Genomic DNA, 22,078 nt, shown 5'->3' on the forward strand with positions numbered 1-22,078 from the left:
AAATATCAGTGACTTGAATTTGAATCAGGCAGCCATGGGCAGCCAGCCTGCTGTTCTACTCTAGTATTACTGCTGCTGTTGTTATTACTACTTTAATTCTGTGTAATGCTATGTTCTCCTGTCCCTGTTCTCTACCTCCCTCTCTCCCCCTTCCCTCCCTCTCTCGCTCTCTTTCTCAACCCAACCGGTCGTGGCCGATGGCTGCCCACCCTGAGTCTGGCTCCGCTCGAGGTTTCTTGTTGGGTCTCTCTTTGTAAATATCATAAAGAGTACAGTGTAGATGTGCTTTATATGAAAAGTTCCCTGAGATAACTTCTGTTGTGATTCGGCACTACATAAATGAGTTTTTAAAAAAAACAACAAACATGTCCCTCTTCTTTAAAACAAGCATCTAAATGTGTTCAGTTTAGCATTGCTGTGCAGGTACTTGAAAACGTTCTCACGCAGAATGACATAAAACCCAGCAAAAACAACAGTTTGACACCTATACACACACACACACACACACTCCTGTCAGCATGGTGTACACTCTGTGTGAACCTGCATCAGTTATTATGGGCGTTGGAAGCAGCACCCTGCTCTGACGACACAAACACAAACGTGAAGTAACCACAGCCTGGGTGGAGCCGGCAGCTCACAACTGAAGCACCATCATTTGGCAACAGATTGTTGTAATTATCACTTTGCAGTTGTTGTCTTTGCCATCAGGACTTGTGTGTGTGTGTGTGTGTGTGTGTGTGTGTGTGTGTGCAGGATGAAGTTGACTATGAAGCAATGAAGCGTTTTAGCCTTTTTGGATACTGCTGACACAAAGATACTGTCACCAGCCAGTTAGGTCATCATTTCATCCTCTGTCCAATGACTTTGAATATAACCGAAATACAGAAGTAGCAGCTTTAATTTTGCATGGTGACTGTGTGCATGTATGTGTGAGTGCGTGTGTGTGTGTGTGTATTATCTTAGAGCAGTTCTTGTTTCACACACTTCATCTGTGGGAGTATGAGGAAGTAGGTTTTGAATGTTGCAGTGGATGTCTTGTAGGTCGCAGGCTGCTGTTGGCTCCCGCTGTCCCTCTGTGTGATGGCTGCAGTCTGAGGAGGTTGACCTGTGGATTTAATAGACACGCACGCACGCACACACATAGACACACACTGTCTGGACAGTGGACACCTGAGGAGGAGAGGCACACAGGACAGGAACAATGGTATGGTACCACACCTTCATTTCTTTCGTCTCTGAACAGCTGTAACACGAGTGTACGATCCTAAAACTACAGCTTGTGTATCTCCATCATCTGCCTGCTGATATTTTCAATCTTACAGAGTTTGAATTTTGATGTTTATCTGACAAAAGCTGCATTTTAAAGACAGATTTCTTGAAAATAGCTCATGATTATCTTCATTTCGTGTTGGTAGATTCCTCTTGATGAGCAAAAGAGAGATATTTCATGCTTTAAACTCAGTTTTGAACTGATGATGAATTAAAATGCCATCACCTCAGGGAAGATGAGCTCCTTCACAGCAGCAGCGGCAGAGTGAGTTTCCTCTTTTTCAGGACAAGCCCTTTCATTGAGACTCACTCGAGCAGTATAAGTGATTATTACTTTAAAAAACAGTCATTTTGCGCTAAATGTGCTGAGCCATGCTGTAATCTCAGTTTTACAAGATTCAATTCACAGAGAGTTTTTTTAGCTCAGAGGTGGTGGGGAGTGAGAGATTTAGCTACAGGCAGTTGCAGGAAGAGAACCGGTAGCATGTACAAAGTTTAGAGGGTTTCACAAGAGCAATGAGGTGTGAGAGGGGGAAGTGGACTACAGGAGAGGCCTGTAGTTTCTGTCACAGCAACTTCCTCCTCACACCCAGAGGGGTCCTTGCACATTTAAAAATCGCACAGATTCAGCGCACAGGCTCTTAAATCTGTCGAAACAGGCAGATTTAAGGGGGAGGATTTTTAAAAATGTGTGTTGTGGTGTAAAAATAAAAAATAGGTCAGTGGTCTCACTCCAGGGAACAATTTGTCTCAAAATCAATCTAATCATTTGGCAGTTATCCTTTCAAAATAAGAGCATGATGGTGTCAAAGAGAGAGCTGATTGTTCAGGTAGATAAGAAGGAATAAAAAGGCATCTCTGGCTTTTGATAACTTATGAGGGGTGGGACAGATGTTAAAGGGTCAACTCACTCAGGTTTTTTTTTTGCCTTTAAACACCATGTAAAAAGTTCCTGTTTGACGAAGCGAGGTTTTGAGATCTTGACTTGTGTGACTTCTGTCAAAACCGCAACGCAACAGAGGTGACGGTAGTGGCAGAGGTGGCATTTTGTTTGTGGTTCTCAAAGCTTCGGAGATTTGCATTTTTAACTAAACAGAAATGTCTCTCGAGTAACTGTTCATTGAAGAGCAGAAGGTGTTTCTCAATGAAAACTGGCCACTGTGACATCAGGCGGATTATTGCAAATATTAGGAACTTTATTTTGTGGTCAATGTTGTCGCTGTTCCATTTTTTTCTTTAAATCGTTGAAGCATCACAAACAAAATGGCGACAAGCAGAAGTGACTTTTCCCAGACATGTCACAGACTATTGCTGTTCATTTTTCACCATAGCAGCTGTTTATGCATTTTAATCTAATGTTTATTTATATTGACAAGTATAAAGCATGAACCAATTCAATAAACCAAACTACATTTATAGCCTCAGATAATTTGTAATTTAAAAAAAAAAAAAAAACCTCAATAAAATACACATGGAACAGAACAAAATGTAAACAATTAACAAAGATAACACAATAAAAGAACCTTTTAATTTGAGTTTCATGTGAGCCCAGTCATGATCCATGATGTGGAGCTTTAATCATTTTAACAATAACAATGTTATGCCAGTTTGGACTAGAAAAAGTGCACACGAAAGGTGAATGATCCCTCTGTTGGAAAGAAGCAAAAGTTACTATTGGATTAGAGTAAATTTAGCTAAAAGGATATTTGTGTCCCTTCATGTTCCTGGCCTGACGTGACCCTGCTTCAGAGATCCATTTTCACTTCAAAGAGGAATATGCAGCAGAGCTTCCTGTAATCACTACCTCATAACTGAACCTCTGTCATTGCTGTTTTGTCTGTGATGTTGAGACTGTATCTTATTTCACTGTGGCACTGATCTCCATAAACTGTTACAGACACATCAGTGAAACATACTGTTGATCTTTAAAGATAAACACAGACTGTAGTTTATTTTCAGTCAATCCCACAAACACCATCCTGCCCTGTCTCCTAAACATGCAACAGCAAAAACGTTCAGTTGGAGACATCAACATCACACATAATGATATCATTACGACATCTATGTAATGAGGAAATGTTATTAAATTACACATTTGGTGCATGAGTCACAAATATTTTTGATATTCAATATATCAGTGAGACGGGACAAACTCTGGTCTCTTGTGTGGGAGTCATGTGGCTGCCGTCCACCTACGCCAACCACCTGGCATAATAAATAAAGCACTAAATTCATACTTTGCCTCTGAACCTAATCCAGGCAAATATTCTAGGAGACACAGTTGTGCTCCTATAAATACTCATTAGAGCACCAAATGTGTGTTAATCCACAGCTGACAAATATACTCTTTGCTTCTATTTTAGTAGAGTTTGCTAAAAACTACAGTGTCCAGATGTTTTAGGGATTATTTAGTTGTTGTTTTTTTTAAAGAAGGATAAAACAAAACTTTATGTTTGTACGGTCTAAAGATTTATGTCTTCAGTAGGAACCAGTGGACCATGTGGCTGAGACAGAGCAGAACAAAGAACAAAGACATCAGCCAGTACTGAGAGATGAACTAATACATTGTTGGTATTGGTCTATTCATGTGATTTATTGTCAGTGAGAAAAGTACAGAACAAAACCAAAACTATTCTTCAAGTCTATGAGACACATTTGCTCAGAGAGTGTGAAAACAAAAGAATATTTATAACAGACTAAGAGCATTGCTGTTTTTAGTGTTGTGGGTTTTAATCAGCCTTTGACTCTTGACTTCTGTCTGAATTTCTGTCACAGGGTATTTAAATCTGGAAATTAAAAATACACGCTGAATGACACATGGTACATGGACTGTACTTATATAGCACTTTTTTAGTCATATCAACCACTCAAAGCGCTTCACACTACATGTCACATTCGACCATTCACACACACGTTCACACACCAATGCACACATGCATTTTGGGGCGATTTTGGGGTTCAGTATCTTGTCCAAGGATACTTTGACATGACACAAGACTGAAGGAGCCGGGGATCAAGCCACCACCTTCTGGCGACCACTCTACCTCCTGAGCCACAGCGACCCTACATATACTGTATATCACGAATCTGCTGAGACTGAGTCTGACATCACACATGCTTGACTGCACAGCATGAGCTTGTGCTTGAGATTAACGCCCAGGAAATTATTAAAATATGTTTCTTTCTCTTTTTTCCTTCTTAGGATGATTTTAACAAGGTTTTGTGCAGAATATAACTAAGAAATTAGTAAAGAAGGAAAATGAAGTGAAAGAAAATGTCTAAACTTATCAAACATAGCTGGTCGTGGCTGGATTAACCTCCCAAGGGGCAAAAATATGTTGTTGGGCCCCTGCTGACCTCCACTGTATATCACAGTTTCACTATTTCCTCAGGAAGTCAGAAACTAACCAGTGATCTGAAGCTGAAATGATTTGTTGATCTGTTGATTAGTTGATTGACAGAAAACCGCAGCAATTTTGATCATTACAGTCTTTCTTTTTTTCAGCAAAAGTTCTTGATTTCTTATCACAGTAAATTCAATATTTTTTTGGTTTTTGACTGTTGGTCAGACAGAAAAAATAAATTATGAGACATCAGAATCCGTCAGAGCTTCCTAGAAGGACAAACCTGACAAACCTTCCTAATTTCACTTCATGACTTTGAACTACCATTACAGATCTGCTTGGAAAATATTGATTTAACTGATGTTTATGCTGCATATTGGTTGAAATGTTCTGGCTGATCAAGAATTTTCTGTAGTCCCTCATAGAAAAAAAGATGCATATTGATGTACAGTATAACTATGATATGTTAAACAATTTTTTCTTACATAGTAAATAAGTTCCTGTTTCTTTCTTAAACACTTGAATACATTATGAGTGGGTTCTTCAAAACGCAAGCAACCAACATGTTCTCCACTTCCTTTATAATAATTACCACACTGTGTTGGCCTTTCCTGGAAATATTGTATATATAATAAAGAATGTTTCCAGGAAATTAGCTGTAAAATACCGGACTCTATAATGAAATGTTACTGTCAATATCTAACTTAAGTGCAAATTTGCGATAAGTCAAGTTATGCAGACAGAAATAGTATTGAGTAAATATGGGGATTTGTGGGCCCTAAAGGTCTGGGGCCCTTGGGCAGTTGCCCAGTTTGCCTGGTTTGCCATGAGGCCTTGGCTGGAGGTGACTTTTCTTCTTCTTTTACCCCCTTCCCATGGTGTGAAACATACATGTAAGTTTCTACCAGCAGAACATTAAATGTAGGTCGAAGCCCCAGACCACAGCCCAACCACTGTGCCAATGACAACACCCGTAAGACTTCACACATCAAACAGACCAGTGTCTTTTAGGGAAAACCAAGACACAAACATCTCAAGGCTCCTTAAGATTGTGTGATATATTAGCAATTTGAACTGGGAAGCAGTGTGAGGCTGTGTGATGACAGGAAACGCCCTCTGATTCACAAACACATAGAGCTCATTTCACAACACTACAACCATTAAGTTAAAGCAGCTGTTATTGTTGTTGTTTTTGTTTCAACACCATGTTATCTATTGTCAGGTAATGAACATGCTCAGGCAGATTAATAGGTTTGGTGCTGCTTCTCTAAAATGTCCAAAATAGAAAATGAGCTCACCTCATCTATGACCTGTTGCCTGGCAACCAGCCCCAGCTTCCTGTAATGGCAACCACACTGGGTTACATTTTTAAAACACATCTGTACCGATGCCAGAGTCTTTGTCAATTATCTTCTTCACCGAACACGTTATGAGTGTGCTCATGAGAGAGCAACTATTAATTATTGCAGTCCCATTACTGTAAATTGAATCGTCAAAACTGAACCAGCAGAGACTGACTTTTAGCCTTTGAAGCCCCCAGAACCCTCTCATCCTTCATCTAAAATCTCTTTTGTTTCTCTCTCTCTCTGATGTGTGTTTCAGGCGAAGTACCACTGGCAGAGTCAAAATGTGAAGCAGAGCGGCGTGGACGACATGGTCCTGCTGTCCAAGATCAGTGAGGACGCCATCGTGGAAAACCTCAAGAAAAGATACATGGACGACTACATCTTTGTATCCTCTGGAGTTGTTGATAACATAATTTCACTGTTTGTTTTGGATAAATTTAGTAGCCACTGCAATGGAAAATATTCTGCATCTAGACAAACAAACATATTTAGATTATTATTTATATAGATCCCTGAGAACAGGAAGTCATAATACATTGGGGGACAGGAAGTTCAGCCTTTGTGACTGTTAGCTGGCACCAGCCTTACGCCTTCCTATCTTTTACACACAAAAGCAAAAGTTAAGAAATGTTAAAAAAAAAAGTCTCATATTAATTTTGTGAAATGTGGAGCTTTAGTGTCCTGATTAATCAAACAGATTTCCTCCCATCATCTCTGTTACACAGAGTCCATCCCCACCTCCCAACATGCAACAATATACTGAGCAAAAATTTAAATATACAGTCAAACAACCGAGGCAAACATATATGGGCATAAGTAAAGGGAATTCATTCTTCCTCTTCTGCGTTCACTGTGTGACTCAACAGCTCACTTCCGTCTTCTTGGAGCTCAGCTAAACATCAAAACCATATTTAGAGTGAGAGGGAAAAAACACTATGTCACATCAAACCCACAAGAACAGCTGACGTCACCTCAGGTTAAACTACACAGCTAAACAAAGTCATGATTACAGGGGATTTTTATATCTGACTGATGACTTCATTAATGGTTTATATAAATCATTACTGATCATAATGGTAATAATTTTCCTGCATAGATAAAAACTTAGTTTGGCACATAGTAAGTGAGGGATCTCCGTGGTTTGTACTCTCCTGCTGACATGGCATGTTTTTATTTAAATCCTTTACCAGAATTAGGAAGTATATGGACTTGTTTAACCTCTATAATGGTCAAGTTTTCAGGACATACTGAGGTCATGATATGCTCATGACCTCCCAGACAAATAATACTCAACCAGTGACATTTCTGTCAGCTTCTGTTATACTTTGTGCTAATCAGCAAATGTTAGCATTTCTTGGGTTACACATAGTAAAGTTTAAAGGACCAGAGTCTAGGACTTAGTGATATCTAGAGCTGACAACACAGAAACAACCAACTGACCTGTCTGCTTCCTTTCCAAACATGTGGGAGAGTCTCAGGTGACAAAATGGCTTCAACCACTGCATGGACTGGTCTGTCAAGTGAAAAGGTTCACAATACAAATCTTTATTTAGATATTGTATTGTTATTGTCAGTCTGTAAAACCACGGCAAATACTCTCTCCTTTCTTCCTATTCCTCTTTTTCGTCTTCCATATACAAGCTGTGGCGTCAACCTAAAAACTTGAAAGGCGTTCGGTTTGTCCATTCTGGGCTACTGTAGGAATAAGGCGACGCAACATGGTGGAGCCTGTGAAAAAGGACCCGTTCCCTATGTAGATATAAATGGCTCATTCTAAGCGAACAAAAACACAACTATCATTAGTTTTAAGTGATCATAATAAAAAATACTGGTGTTAATCATTTTATTTTTGCCATTGTGTTCCTTAACTTCTCTGCTCAGACTTATATTGGCCCCGTGTTGATATCAGTGAACCCGTTCAAACAGATGCCCTATTTCACTGACAGAGAAATCGAACTTTATCAAGGCGCTGTGAGTAAAAATCTTCAGCATTTTATCACCAAATTCCTGTATATTTGTTGCAGCTCCATTAACCTGAACTGACCACGGATCTCTGTCTCTCCTTAGGCCCAGTACGAGAACCCGCCTCACATCTACGCCTTGACCGACAATATGTACAGAAACATGATGATCGATGGAGAAAATCAGTGTGTCATCATCAGGTGTGTTAGCCATGTGTTCAATTGTCTTGTGCTGCATCACCTCTCACCATGTGCTGGTGCAGTGTGTGTGTAACATTATGTTGTTTTGTGGTGTGCTGTGTCCTCTCTCACATGCTTTCATGGTAGCGGTGAGAGCGGTGCTGGGAAGACAGTGGCTGCCAAATATATCATGGGTTACATTTCCAAAGTATCTGGAGGAGGATCAAAAGTTCAGGTAGAGACAATGTGTTAATACTGATACTCATCTACATCTCATGATACCTTTCAACTTCCTGCAGCGTAGATGTAGGTATTTCTTGTGCGTCTCACACCTTGTTACTTTTTGTCTTTTGCAGCATGTGAAAGACATCATCCTACAGTCAAACCCTCTGCTGGAAGCCTTTGGTAATGCCAAGACTGTACGCAACAACAACTCTAGTCGTTTTGTGAGTAAGATCTTTACTTCTGTGGAGTGGACTTGATATGTACCAGTTATAAAGCTAGTTATCAGTCAGTTATAAAATACAAGTGGTTGTTCTGGAGCTTTGTTGTTGAAGTTTTTAGTTTTTTTTTCAAAAGGTATAAAAAGGATTGTCATGACATTTTTGAGGCATATCTATGGTCCCCAGCTCAATATTCTGTTAACACACGTTAACCAAAACTGATCCGTTTCAAATTAAAATATTTCATAAATATGATCAATTTTTTTTATTGGATCAATAACCCTCCCCCCTAACCCTAATAAGCAGATAAGTCAGGTGTATGGCTATCATACTGAGAGCTGTACAGTAGTGATGGAGAACAGAAAACTCCTTTGCTAAGTTCCCAAAATAGCCTGTGTCCTATTAAGCAAATACAGAGCTGGGCAACATCTTTTTCAAGTTCCCGTTTTGTTCTATATAAATCTGGCGATACAGGACCCTGAGCACATAAGAATGACTGTGAAATTTTGTTTCTCAGATTATTAATGGCTGTGTGATTTGCTGACTTTTCCTCTAGCTCAGACCACAGCCTCACGAGACTCTTTCCTCTTCAAAATGACTCAAACAGTGAAATGATCATTAAAATGTAATTGTAATTGTAGAATTATTTTCTGACTAATTGATTCACAGTCTAATCGTTTCAGCTCTATGGGAACATGACAATATTCACTTATGTCAAAGATCTAAAAGAATATATGAGGCATATAAGATTATAATACATTCATTTGTCATTAGTTGTGGTATTACAGTGCACTATAGAGGCACTGTTTCAGACATTTCATTTAATTCCCTGCTGTTTCTCATCAGTGGGGTCCCAATGCTCTAAATTCACACCTATAAACCACATCAACATGTGTGCATCTTTGGTGCAAGATATCAACTTGTAAAGTTTCCTGTTGACGTAGCACAAGAGGTCTTGTGTGTGGGTCAATGTAGTTAGATGTATGCAGGCACAGTTTTTTATCTGAGCAACTGCTGCATCGTCTCAAGTACAAGCAGCCTGTCAGGATGAGTGCACGATGACAGGAAATTGTTGTGCAGTGCACCTGTTGAGTTTAAGATTTGATCAGATTTATAATCTGATAGCATGTTTGGCACCTCCGCTTGTTGACTGTGGTTTTGCATCTCCCAGGGGAAATACTTTGAGATTCAGTTCAGCAGAGGAGGAGAGCCAGACGGAGGGAAAATCTCAAACTTCCTGCTGGAGAAGTCGAGGGTGGTGAGCCAGAATGAGAACGAGAGGAACTTCCACATTTACTATCAGGTCAGAGAGCACAGACACAGATCGGTCACAGACAGTTTAAAACACATCATCTGCTTCAAGAGGTTGTGAACATAAACAGCAATTTTATAAACAAAAACTTCTTCTCTATTTTGGTTCCCACTGTGAATCCACTGCTTGCACTGTTGTCTTCCAGCTGATAGAGGGCGCCAACGCTCAGCAGAAAGAAGGCCTGGGCATCATGACCCCAGACTACTACTACTACCTCAACCAGTCTGGGACCTACAAGGTGGATGGGACCAATGACAGCAAAGACTTCCAAGAAACTATGGTACTTAGCCTTGAAAAAACAACAGTAATTGTACCCCCAGTATATTGTATTTTACCTCACTGCACAACAGAAACAGTGTGAACACACAGCTGGATTAACTTGCTAGTAGGTCCTGGGGCAAAAATTAGCTGATAAGACTCCTCTGAGGGTCTGCACAGTGCACTGGAGGGATTACAAGACGATTAAAGTTATCAGAGAGAAGAGGAAACATTGTTCTGCTACAGAAATATATGCTATTTGCTCTGACTTTTCCTAACCTTAACTTTTGCCCTGTGAATCACAGGATAGACGTGCTTCTTTTTGCCTCTAACAAGTATTAAATGAAACAATTTGAGACGTTTAGAGAGGAATATCAGTCAGTGATGGAGCTATTCAGATTCATAGAAAGTAGACAGTGCCTCATTTTAACAGGTCACTAGCCACCAGTACATGTTGGGTCCCAGCAGCGCACAGTATTTCTATGCTGGACCTAGGTGCAAACAGGTTTGTTGTGTGGTAATATGGTTGAAGAAAAACTGATTTAGGAGTCAGTTGAAACAGTTTAGATCCCTCTTAATGTAGTACTTATACTGCACAATGTGGTATCAGTACTCTAAATATAAATAGCAAAACAGTAAAAGTTTATTTTTATAGCATCATTCACACACAAGGCAATTCAAAGTGTTTTTACAGAGGCATAGAATTACATAAAAAATAAAATTTAAAAGACTATAAAAACGAGGTAATTCAGAGTTCTTTGCAGAGGCACAGATGAATTAAAACATTAAAATAAGACAATAAAATTGCATTTAAAAGACAATGAAGAAAACTAATGTAAGTTATTGGTTAGCCGCAGCACACATATATTAATATTTTAAGCCCTAATTTGAATGAGCTGACAGTTTTAGCAGACCTCAGATATTCAGGAAGCTCGTTCAACAAGTGCAGAACATAGAAACTAAAAGCTGCTTCACCATGTTCGGTTTTTATTCTGAGAACACTGAGGGTTGGGTACAAGTAGATCGGATCAGGCCCAAGGCTTTAAGTATTGCAAACAAATATTTCCACTTATGTTTCGGTCTCCAGGAAGCCATGCAGGTGATCGGGATCCCGGGAGAGATCCAGGCTCAGGTGCTGCAGATCATCGCTGGCATCCTCCACCTGGGAAACATCAGCTTCATTGAGGCAGGCAACTATGGGCAGGTGGAGAGCACAGACTGTGAGTAAACCACATGGATTCACTCAGCCGTGCACTGTGTGAACACACATTCCCACCTGACGCATTAAAATTGCCCACATTCTCCCCTGAGTAAATTTGAGCTCACTGCGACAAAGGCGGTCCCATGGCAGACACTGTGCTAATTGAGAGAAGCTGTGTACATCAGCACTACCAACAGATAATTGGTGTTTACATCCAGGGTGGTGGTTTTATCATTGCACAATCGCTGTCAAGTGTAGTTTAAATCAAGCTATTTGAAAACATCTTCACTTCTAACCACATTTGCTGCTAATAGACACATTTTTGGCACTTTTTAAACTCCTCAAAATTTGCCTCTGCTCACCCCCAGTGCTCGCCTTCCCCGCCTACCTGCTGGGCATCGACCCCAACCGTCTGCAGGACAAGCTGACCAGCAGGAAGATGGATTCAAAGTGGGGAGGGAAGTCCGAGTCCATCAACGTGACCCTGAACCAGGAACAGGCCACCTACACGCGTGATGCTCTGGCCAAAGCCCTCTACGCCCGACTCTTTGACTATCTGGTTGAGGTATGCAAGAAACAAGAAGAGACTGTATGGGAGGAAACTTCTTCTATTCATCACCTAATGCATTTGTATTTTATTTTTCTCCTCTGTTCCTACTCCATCTGTCTCCTGCAGGCCATAAATAAAGCCATCCAAAAACCACATGAAGAATTCAGTATCGGAGTACTTGACATTTATGGCTTTGAGATATTCCAGGTCAGTCCTCTTACAGCTTACAGATCCCTAATATTTATAGGCAGACGCTAAAATGACATGTTAGCTTTACAGATGGTTCAGCACAGCGGAGGTTTGTTTTACTGTGGTGATAATCTGTCATCGACTGGATTGTGTTCTTCCCCCCTGCAGAGAAACGGCTTTGAGCAGTTCTGCATCAACTTTGTCAATGAGAAACTACAACAGATCTTTATTGAACTCACTCTGAAGGCTGAGCAGGTAGCTGCCGTACATTTATTGCTTATGTAAATCCTCTTCATATGTCTTTTGTGTCTCTGAATCTCTGGACTATGCTCCATAAAAGTGGTTCTGTTTGCTAGAGGCAAAGATTGAGCCTCTGTTTAATTCAGCCTGAATATAACTGTGAATATTTCAAATCCACTCATTTAAATCACTTTCCTTTTTGAGTTATTTTTTCTCTGTGTCTTCTGATTTTCTCCTAGGAAGAGTATGTTCAGGAGGGCATCAAGTGGACGCCCATCGAGTACTTCAACAACAAGATTGTGTGTGACCTCATTGAAAATAAACTGGTAAGCTCCTAACTGTGTCACCTCAGCTGCAAATAAATACAGGGTTTCCACAGAACAATTTGAGGTGACTCAGAAAAGGAAACAGAAACAGGTGCGCTTCTTCTGCATTGAATTAGTTGGCGGCTTGGCTTTGAGAAAACAGCATTGTCAAGGTGTCACATAAACACTGACAAGCTAAAGGGCAGAACTCCAGAGGCAAACAACAAAACAGTCACCTCATGTAACTGAAATATCGAAGTATCTGGGAAACAGAGACAATTTAAAGTGTTCTTCTATGGTTTTTCTAACATTATAAATGAGCTTTTCCAGTCTCCTGTTCTTTTATTATTGACTTAACATCATATAATCACTCTTTATACTGCATGTTTGCTTTTTGTCTCCTCCCCAGACATTTCAAAATGTGTTACATCTGCTGTAAGCGTTGATATTTTACAGTAAAACTCTTCCACATTCATAAATCCTCTCCTTGCAGAACCCTCCTGGTATAATGAGCGTGCTGGATGATGTGTGTGCCACCATGCATGCCAAGGGAGAGGGTGCAGATGGCACTCTGCTGCAGAAACTGCAGGCTGCCGTGGGGACGCACGAACATTTCAACAGCTGGAACTCTGGCTTTGTCATACATCACTACGCCGGAAAGGTAGTAACCGCGGCTTTGAAACTGACTCATGCAGCGGACGCACTGACTTCAGTTCCAACAGTGATGTTACCACCAAAAATGCTTGTTAGCATACATGGTGTGTGATTGAGGTTTCGGTCACACTCAAGGGAAACAGGCAGGGGTTGTTAATGGCACAAGCTCGTTAAACCACAAGCACATTAATTAAAAATTACCTGATAATGTTTTCTCTTTCCTTCTAATACTTACTTTTATCTGGTTGTTAAAGTTTAACTCAACCTTTGGTGTCTTCTCAGGTGTCATATGATATCAACGGCTTCTGTGAGAGAAACCGGGATGTGCTTTTCCCTGACCTCATAGAGCTCATGCAGAGCAGCGAATAGTGAGTCTCCTGCACTCATCTCATGTTTTCATGTATAGTCAGTGGTGACTTGTACTTGAGTATTTCCATTTTTTGCTACTTAATACTTGAGTGACATATTGTACGTTTTACTCCACTGTGTTTAATTAATTTCTTTAGTTACCAGTTACTTTAAAGATGAAGAGGCTACACTTTAGAAAACATAACAAACTTTTAAAATACAACACATTGTTAAAGATTAAACCACCTTTGTGGCTTCTGATGTCCTACAAAAAGCAGAGTGCAGTCTGGGTCACATTTCAGGTGTCTGTGAGTTGTTAACAGCTCCACCAAATAATGATTTTTTCCTCCTAAACGTCTCACATGGTTTTATTTCAGTAAAAGGTTAAATGCTCAAATATCTCACCAAAAAGCAAAGGTTAGAAAAGTCCAAAAACTGAAAACAGAATTTGTGAATCAGAACTTTGTTTTCTTTTCCTTCCGCTCCCATTAAATATCTGATAAACTGTCAGATTTATCTGGTGTCCCTGTTTATAAACTAGCTCCAGCAGCTACAACAGTATTGCTGCTTACACACTGATGCATCAGTATTAATCAGTGATGTCATATGATATATAATAATATAGGCAATATAAGTACTGGACCAAACCAGTACTTTTACTTTAATCCTTAAACTGAAATTTGCTGCTAATACTTCTGTACTTTTACTTAAGTAAAGGATCTGAATGCTACTTCCACCACTGTGTATGATGTTTGTATTTAGTAAAGAATACAGTGAAAATAATTTCCCCTGAATTCTTCTCTTCAGCGACTTCATCCGTAGCTTGTTCCCTGAAAACCTCAACACAGAAAAGAAAGGCAGGCCGACCACAGCCAGCTCCAAGATCAAGGTGAGGGCTGAACCTGAGAGTAACCACGTTGTCAAATAAAAATCGGAGGTGCATTGATGGTTGTGTTTGCCATTTTTTCCAACACTGCTTTGATGTTTCCAACAGAAACAAGCTAATGATCTGGTGAACACCCTGATGAAGTGCACTCCGCACTATATCCGCTGTATCAAACCCAATGAGACAAAAAGACCCAAAGACTGGGAGGAGAGCAGGTCAGACTCACCACTGTCAGGTATATACACTTAAACATTATAGTCCTCACACTTCTTAACGAATGGTGGAACTCTGTCTGTTTGTAGGGTAAGGCATCAGGTCGAATACCTAGGCCTGAGGGAAAACATACGAGTGAGAAGAGCTGGGTTTGCATACCGCAGAGTCTTCAATAAGTTCCTGATGAGGTGAGTTTAATCCGGGACATTATTTTGAAAGGTTGCATCCATTTCTGTGTGTTTGTCCTGAAAGACAAACGAAGCTGAAACACACTCAAAGTGATCTTTGGTGTGTGTGTGCGCTCTCCAGGTACGCCATTCTGACAGCAGAGACGTGGCCGTGCTGGAGGGGTCCAGAGCAGCAGGGGGTCCTCCACCTCCTCCGGTCTGTCAACATGGATACTGACCAGTATCAGATGGGACGCACCAAAGTCTTTGTCAAGAACCCTGAATCAGTAAAAAAAACTTTTTTATATATTTCTTCCTGGGTTGTACAAATTAGAGGTACTTTACTTGAGTAGTTCAGTGTCATGCTCCACTTCATACGTGTACTCAAATCAGAGTGAAGTATTGTACTCTTTACCCCATTACATTTACCTGCTAAACTACTTAACGGTGTTAAATGTAGTTAAAATCAGCTTCACCTCAATAATAATAAAATACTACTTAAAATATAAAAAGTAACTCACAGGGGCCATTTTTACTTTTGATACTTAAAGAATATTTTGCAGATAACTCAACATTTTCAGTAACATTTTTGATGTAGGACTTGTAACTATTTTTTGCTACTTTTGCTTGAAGCAGCTATAATTCATATTTTTGTAATAACAGTTTGTCAATTTACGATGTGAAAACAATGTGACATTTTTCTTGCTCCTGATCCCAGTCAGATTATCTACCAACTTAATCCTATTCAGTTTTGTTCATATCACAGCTGCATGAAGTGCTGACGTTACAGAAACATTTGTTTAAAATGCAAATTAAAATAAAATTAGCGAACCACTACAGCAGTAAGAGAGACAGAGAATTAGCACCTTAATCCACAGTTCTCCTCAGTTTTACAAAGGTTTAGAGTGAGTTTCATCTAACTTTTTAACTGTCTGGTTGCAACTCTACTGTTTTGGTTAGCTCTGAAAACCACTGCATACTACCTGCTGCAGCAAACAGCAAGCATACACAGTTAAAGACTAGCTGAACATAGTTGAGCATTAAGCAGCTAAAGACACAGATATTTCCCTCAGGAGATGATAGACAGAAAAACAGGGCTAATAGAGAGTGAATATTGGACTTAGATTCATAGGTGGCCAGAACATGCCCCCAAGTGGCCAAAGTTCCTCTTCCTGGTATTGATCTAAATGTGCTGTAATGTTGCAGTGAAGCAGTTCAAATGATGATACATTTCTGTGGAACAGCTGAATAGCTGAAATACCATTAAAATGTGTGACATTTATTCAGAAATGAATGATACATGTAAATTCCTTCAACATGCTCTGTGCTCCTCAGCTGTTTCTACTGGAGGAGATGAGGGAGAGGAAGTTTGACACTTTCGCCAGGACCATCCAGAAAGCCTGGAGAAGATACATTGCCAGGAGGAAATACGAACAAATGAGGGAGGAGGGTGAGTAAGCACAAACTGTCTCCATACTGTCTCCACCTAATACAAGTGTAAAGTCATGATTCTAAACATTTGTCTGCCCTTCGCAACTCTCAGCCTCAGACATCCTATACAACTCCAAGGAGCGGAGGAAGAACAGCATCAACAGGAACTTTGTTGGAGACTACCTTGGTCTGGAGCAGAGGCCTGAGCTGAGACAGTTTCTGGCCAAGAGGGAGCGAGTCGACTTTGCCGATTCAGTCACTAAGTTCGATCGCAGGTTCAAGGTGAGGCATGTTTAGTTTCACGAAATTTGGCCAGCAAGAAAGATGTTCAAGATGTGAGATGACAAATGAATCATGAGTGGTTGTTCTTTTTTCCATGTTATGTTGTTCTTTTAAAACAACAAAAAGGTCACGCCATACCTCTTCTCCAAATACACCCACTGTTCTTCTCCTTTCTTGCATTGCTCACAGTTCTCACTTCTTCTTTTTTTCCGTCACAACACAGTCTATCAAGAGAGATCTGATCTTGACCCCCAAGGGAATCTATCTGATTGGTCGAGAGAAGGTGAAGAAAGGACCCGAGAAAGGACAGATAAAGGAGGTGCTGAAACGAAAACTGGAGTTTGGAAGCATCAGCGGCGTCTCTCTCAGGTACGTCTGAAGTTTGCAGAAGAAACACTACGAAACCTGGTAACATTAACATTTGTGGTTGGGTGCTGTGGCGGAGAATACAAGAACTGATGTTGCTTTTTCATCACTTAACCACTGTATGAGAAGCCGCTGCTGCAGCCAGAGTAAATATAGCAAATTATCATATTCTACTGACGAGAGGATTCACAGAATTTGGTATTAGTAAGTTTCACAAACATTAATAACTACACGATTAAAGCAAAGAACGTCTTACATGATACATTGGAGACATTTTTCTGACACTTGTATTATCTAGATAAATTATTAACCTGAATCATGGGACAATACTGCATTATTGAATCATAAGAGTTGTTGTAATTCTAGATAAATAGCTATATTACATAAAATAAAAGAGATGCATGCATAATTAGTGACTGTTATTGATACTAATACTACTGCAGTTGTTACTGTAACCACTTTGAATTGAAATGTCTCATACAGGTAAAGTTTGACTGATTGCTCAGTAGTTTAATTGTGGCATTAACACCTACTACTGCTGATTACATGATTAATCCTGTTAAAGCCCTTACACTTCAGCTAACATTCAACTGCTTTTAACACTTACACTTAAAGTGATCCCTCAGCTGCCGTCAGGGCTCACTTACATTTCAGCACCTCAGCAGTTCTGGTTTTTTTTTTTCCTCCCCTCAGTACGAGACAGGATGATTTCTTCATCCTGCATGAGGCCCAGTACGACAGTCTGCTGGAGTCTAACTTTAAGACCGAGTTCCTCAGCCTGCTTTCGAAACGCTACGAGGACGTGACCAAGAGAAAACTGACAATCTCCTTCACTGACAGGTAGAGAAACACACACGCACATTCAGACAGCCGTGAAAGTCACACACACAAACTGATAACGCTCTTTCTTTTCTGACTCAGACTAGAGTTCAGAGTGAAGAAGGAGGGCTGGGGTGGAGGAGGCTCCAGGATGGTGGTCTTCCAGAGGGGGCAAGGGGACCAGGCCCAGCTCAAACCTGGAGGGAAGACCCTCACCGTCACAATAGGAGACGGTCTACCCAAGTCCTCCAGTAAGTTAAAAGAAAATACATGAGAGAAATGATTAGAGAAAAAATTACAAATATGTGATGATACACAGAATCCTGTTTATCCAAATGATGTTATAAATGAGCTTTTATTTCATCAGAGCCAACCAGGAAGAGTGCTCCACAGTCTCATGGTGGAGGGAGAAATCATATATCCAGCAGAGGTAACTCATTTTCATAGATGATACATGACGCTTTAAACTTATTAAAACCATTCCCAGTGGTGGATTTAAGTACAGTTTTGAGTTACTTGTACTTTACATCAGTATTTGCATTTTATGCAGCTTTAGCCTCCAACTCTACAACTTTTCAGAAGCAAATACTGTACCTCACTACATTTATTTGACAGCTACAGTTCTCGTAAAATATGACGTATTGTTGCAGATTTAACTGCCCAAAAATATAGAAACAAGTATAAGTAAACTTTACTTCAACCAAAATGTTACATATAAAGTGATGCATCAGTATAATGCAACACTGACAGGAGTCTTTCTGCCCCAAAAGTACTTTTACTGATACTTTTAAGTACATTTTCCTGCTCATATCTCTGTGTGGTATTTCTTTCTCGAGGTATAATTACTTTTACTTAAGTAAAATATCTAAAATACAACTGTTACTGCTACATAATTCAAAAACTGGATTGTTAAGTTAATGTCTAAGTAGTATTCTTTCAAGGTTTTCATGCAGCAGCAGTTGTACAAACGTCTGTTTTTGAGGGTTAATCTGACTTCTTACTCTTATTTTTTCTCTCCTCAGCACACCAGAATGGAGCAGCCCAGTTTTCCAGAGCCCCTTACAACCAACCCTCAGATATCACATATTCCTCCCCCCACAGACAGGCACGGCCACCCAGCACAGGCCCGCCCAAACTGGGTTCCCAGAGGGGCCCCAGAGGCCCGTCTCACAACCAGTACAACCAAGGGAACCTGGACTTCCTCAACGTGCCAGACCAGGGCATGTCAGGGTAAGAGAGAGAGAGAGAGAGAGATCACTGTGATTGCTGCATTTTTGTAGGTGGAGCTGATTAGTCACTGAAAATTAGCGCACACAGGCTCAATGAGCTGTCAGGGCATGTCAAGGTGAGGCTCAACGCTCAGCGGGACCAAACAAAGAAGTGAACGAATGAATGTCAAGACGATATAGATAAACCTGTTTATTTCCACATGTGCTGTACTTGAGGAATAAAATAAAGCACTGAGATGTTGGTCTAGTAGCTGTCCATGTCAAAGAACGCCACTGAAGTGCTTAATTTTACCACTGACTGTCTGATAATATTATGGATAAGATTAATACAGAGATAAACCTTTTTATTTAAGAATAAGATCCTGTTCGTTTAACCAGAAACATCACTATATATCACCACCAGACTCCACTGACAAAAACAGTAATTTTATTGAGCAGAACACGGGAGTTGCTGGAATACCGCTGCCTCTATAGGGGAGTTTGCTTGTATTATTGTGTGACTTTGAGTGGTGGAGAACACATTGAGATCCTTTACAGAAGTGCACAGGTTCAGCAATGCCAGAGGTATCCTTTAAGAGAAAATCTGGTTCTGATTTATAAGACAAAGTCAATGATTTGATGGACACTTTCAAATTATCTATGAAGGTTCCAGGATCTGTAACAAATGATGCTCCAGCTACTCTCCCTGTTTGACCAGTCAGTCTTTACCGTTTCCTGTCATCTACTGCTCCTCTCATCCCTTTATCGTTTCTCTCTCTCTTTGTCACAGGAAGCAGAGGAAAAGGAGCATCAGTCAGCGACCTCCTCCTGCTCCTAAACCGCAGCCGAAGCAGCAGGGGCCTCGCTGCCGGGCGTTGTATCAGTACGTCGGCCAGGACACAGATGAGATCAGCTTCGATGTCAACGATGTCTTTGACCTGGTCAAAGAAGGTGTGTGGGAGAAAAAGAGAGAAAGACACAGAGTGAATAGACATCAGAGGAAGTAATCAGGAGGCTCTGAAGTGATTGGATTGATGTGATAGATTTGAAACGTCCCACACTGTTTAACTCTGTGTTTATTCTCTCTGCAGATCCGTCAGGCTGGTGGACGGGCAGGATTCGAGGAAAGGAAGGTCTCTTCCCCGGTAACTATGTTGAAAAGATTTGATCACGACTCTGACGGTTCCTCATGGACTTGTCTGTGTTTGCTGAGAAATACGTCTGATTTGTTGAAAGCAGCACATAGCATTCGCTAAAGAAAACTGCCTGTGAATTGTTCATGATTGCATGGTAGTTCTTCATCCGTGGGGCTGTTGGAGGGTGGGACCTTGCTGACATTTGAGCTACATTTATCATGATCGTGAAAAAACATACTGATCCACAGCAAAGAGCTGCTCAGGTCTCATGTCTCTATCCTGTTAAGAATGACCCCTAGAAACAAGATGTTTGACTTCTCCCGCACTCCAACAACACCTCTCTTTGATCCACTGAAAAACTACTCAAAGCTTAAGTTACAGCCTTAAGAGAAAAGTGGAAACACTGCATCGCTTTATGGTGTCTAAAGTGTTTGTATTTGTCTAAAACTTTTCTCCAGAGCAATGTTCAATACTGCTCAGTATTCTTGATTAAGACACCAGCATTAAATCAAGTAATAATAGATACTGTATTAGAAAATAAGTGAATTTGACTGTTACGTTTTGCACCATAACAAACCTGCTTCAGATGAATCAAAGCCATTCACAGAGACGATACTTCTGAAACATTTATTTACTATTCATGAGTTGTTATTAATATCATTATTGGTATTTTCTCAGATGTTTTTTCACCTCAGTAAAAAAAAGAAAAGAAATATATTTTCATATTTTACCTCAACGACTTTTGCACTGGTCTAGATTGTATCATCAGTAAGTTATAATAGATTTCTGAATAACCAAAACAGAGAGGTGACTGAATCATGTTTATTTCTGCCATTTTTAGATTTTGTTTTTATTTGTGATAGATTTTTGTAAAATAATGTGATTCTCTCACAATCAATCGGTTTTGTAAATTAATAAAAAGAGGAAGAATAAAGATTTTTGACACTGTAAGTTGATTTTCTTTTTATTCTTTTTAACAGTTTCGTTGGGGTGTTCACATGATAAACAAAATAATAATAATATTGTTACTATTATTATTAGTAGTAGTAGTGGTAGTAGTAGTATGCATGTACACAGTTATGCATCATAAATGCATCATATATGCATTGTTATTGCATACAATCCAATAACAATGCATTATTCTGAAATGGGTCATTTGGCATTTAAAGTATATTTTCACAGCTATACTTGGGTACTTTGAATGCAGGTCTATTACTTGTAACTGAGTATTTGTACACTTTGGTATTAGTACTTTTACTTTAGTAAAAGGTCTGAGTACTTCCTCTACTGTCCAGTAGTATATTTGTGATTAACAAGACACTGAATAGTGCCAGTTTGCATTACAAATACTTTTACTTTTGGTACTTTATAAGTACATTTTGTTGTCACTACATGTGTACTGTGACATACAGTAAGTATTAACTCACATTAATTTTACTTTGGAAAACACTGCTATACTCTTACTTACAGTATTGTACACTATGTAGTATTTCTACCACCACTGTATTTGTATCACATCTAACATCTAATGAAACTGACACACACACACACACACACACACACACACACACACACACACACACACACACACACACAGGCCGTACCTGTTCTTCCGCCCACTCAGTTCTGCGTTTCTAGTTTTATTTTGAAATTTGCATCGCTGCGGAGGGAGGCAGATGGACCGGTTAAGCCTCCTTTCTAGAGAAGACCGAGATTAGGGAGACAAGTAGAGCAGCCAGCTGTAACACCTGGTGCTGTCATCAGTCTGTACAAAGTTTACTTATCTTTTAAATTTTCTGACATGTGAAAGTCAGATCCAGTAACACTCCAGTCGACTGTAACACTGTTTGTTGAGTTTATTGAGTTCACAGTGGCCTTACTGCACTTTTTCCCTCACAGTAAAATGTTTTCTAACATTCATATTCTTGTAATATTTGTCATTGGGTCACAGATGTGTTTCCCTTGGAGTC

The 22,078-nt window shown here is 39.9% G+C and overlaps 1 protein-coding gene across 1 annotated transcript; it reads left to right on the forward strand.

The window, feature by feature from the left end:
* Nucleotides 1-1,018: 1,018 nt before the first annotated feature.
* Nucleotides 1,019-21,059, forward strand: myo1f (myosin IF). The gene is made up of 28 exons (XM_018695875.2): nucleotides 1,019-1,204; nucleotides 6,216-6,344; nucleotides 7,841-7,930; nucleotides 8,027-8,121; nucleotides 8,248-8,335; nucleotides 8,457-8,546; nucleotides 9,715-9,846; nucleotides 10,001-10,135; nucleotides 11,201-11,333; nucleotides 11,683-11,879; nucleotides 11,991-12,071; nucleotides 12,222-12,308; nucleotides 12,533-12,619; nucleotides 13,092-13,259; nucleotides 13,535-13,620; nucleotides 14,408-14,489; nucleotides 14,595-14,701; nucleotides 14,789-14,887; nucleotides 15,009-15,153; nucleotides 16,202-16,316; nucleotides 16,410-16,579; nucleotides 16,803-16,948; nucleotides 17,639-17,785; nucleotides 17,867-18,015; nucleotides 18,132-18,194; nucleotides 18,787-18,994; nucleotides 19,763-19,923; nucleotides 20,064-21,059. Exons 1-28 carry the CDS (start codon nucleotides 1,202-1,204, stop codon nucleotides 20,138-20,140), a joined length of 3,270 nt encoding a protein of 1,089 aa, XP_018551391.1. The 5' UTR covers nucleotides 1,019-1,201; the 3' UTR covers nucleotides 20,141-21,059.
* The last annotated feature ends 1,019 nt before the right edge of the window (nucleotides 21,060-22,078 follow it).

The sequence above is a fragment of the Lates calcarifer genome, linkage group LG17, assembly GCF_001640805.2.
Source record: "Lates calcarifer isolate ASB-BC8 linkage group LG17, TLL_Latcal_v3, whole genome shotgun sequence".
Lineage (NCBI taxonomy): Eukaryota > Metazoa > Chordata > Actinopteri > Centropomidae > Lates > Lates calcarifer.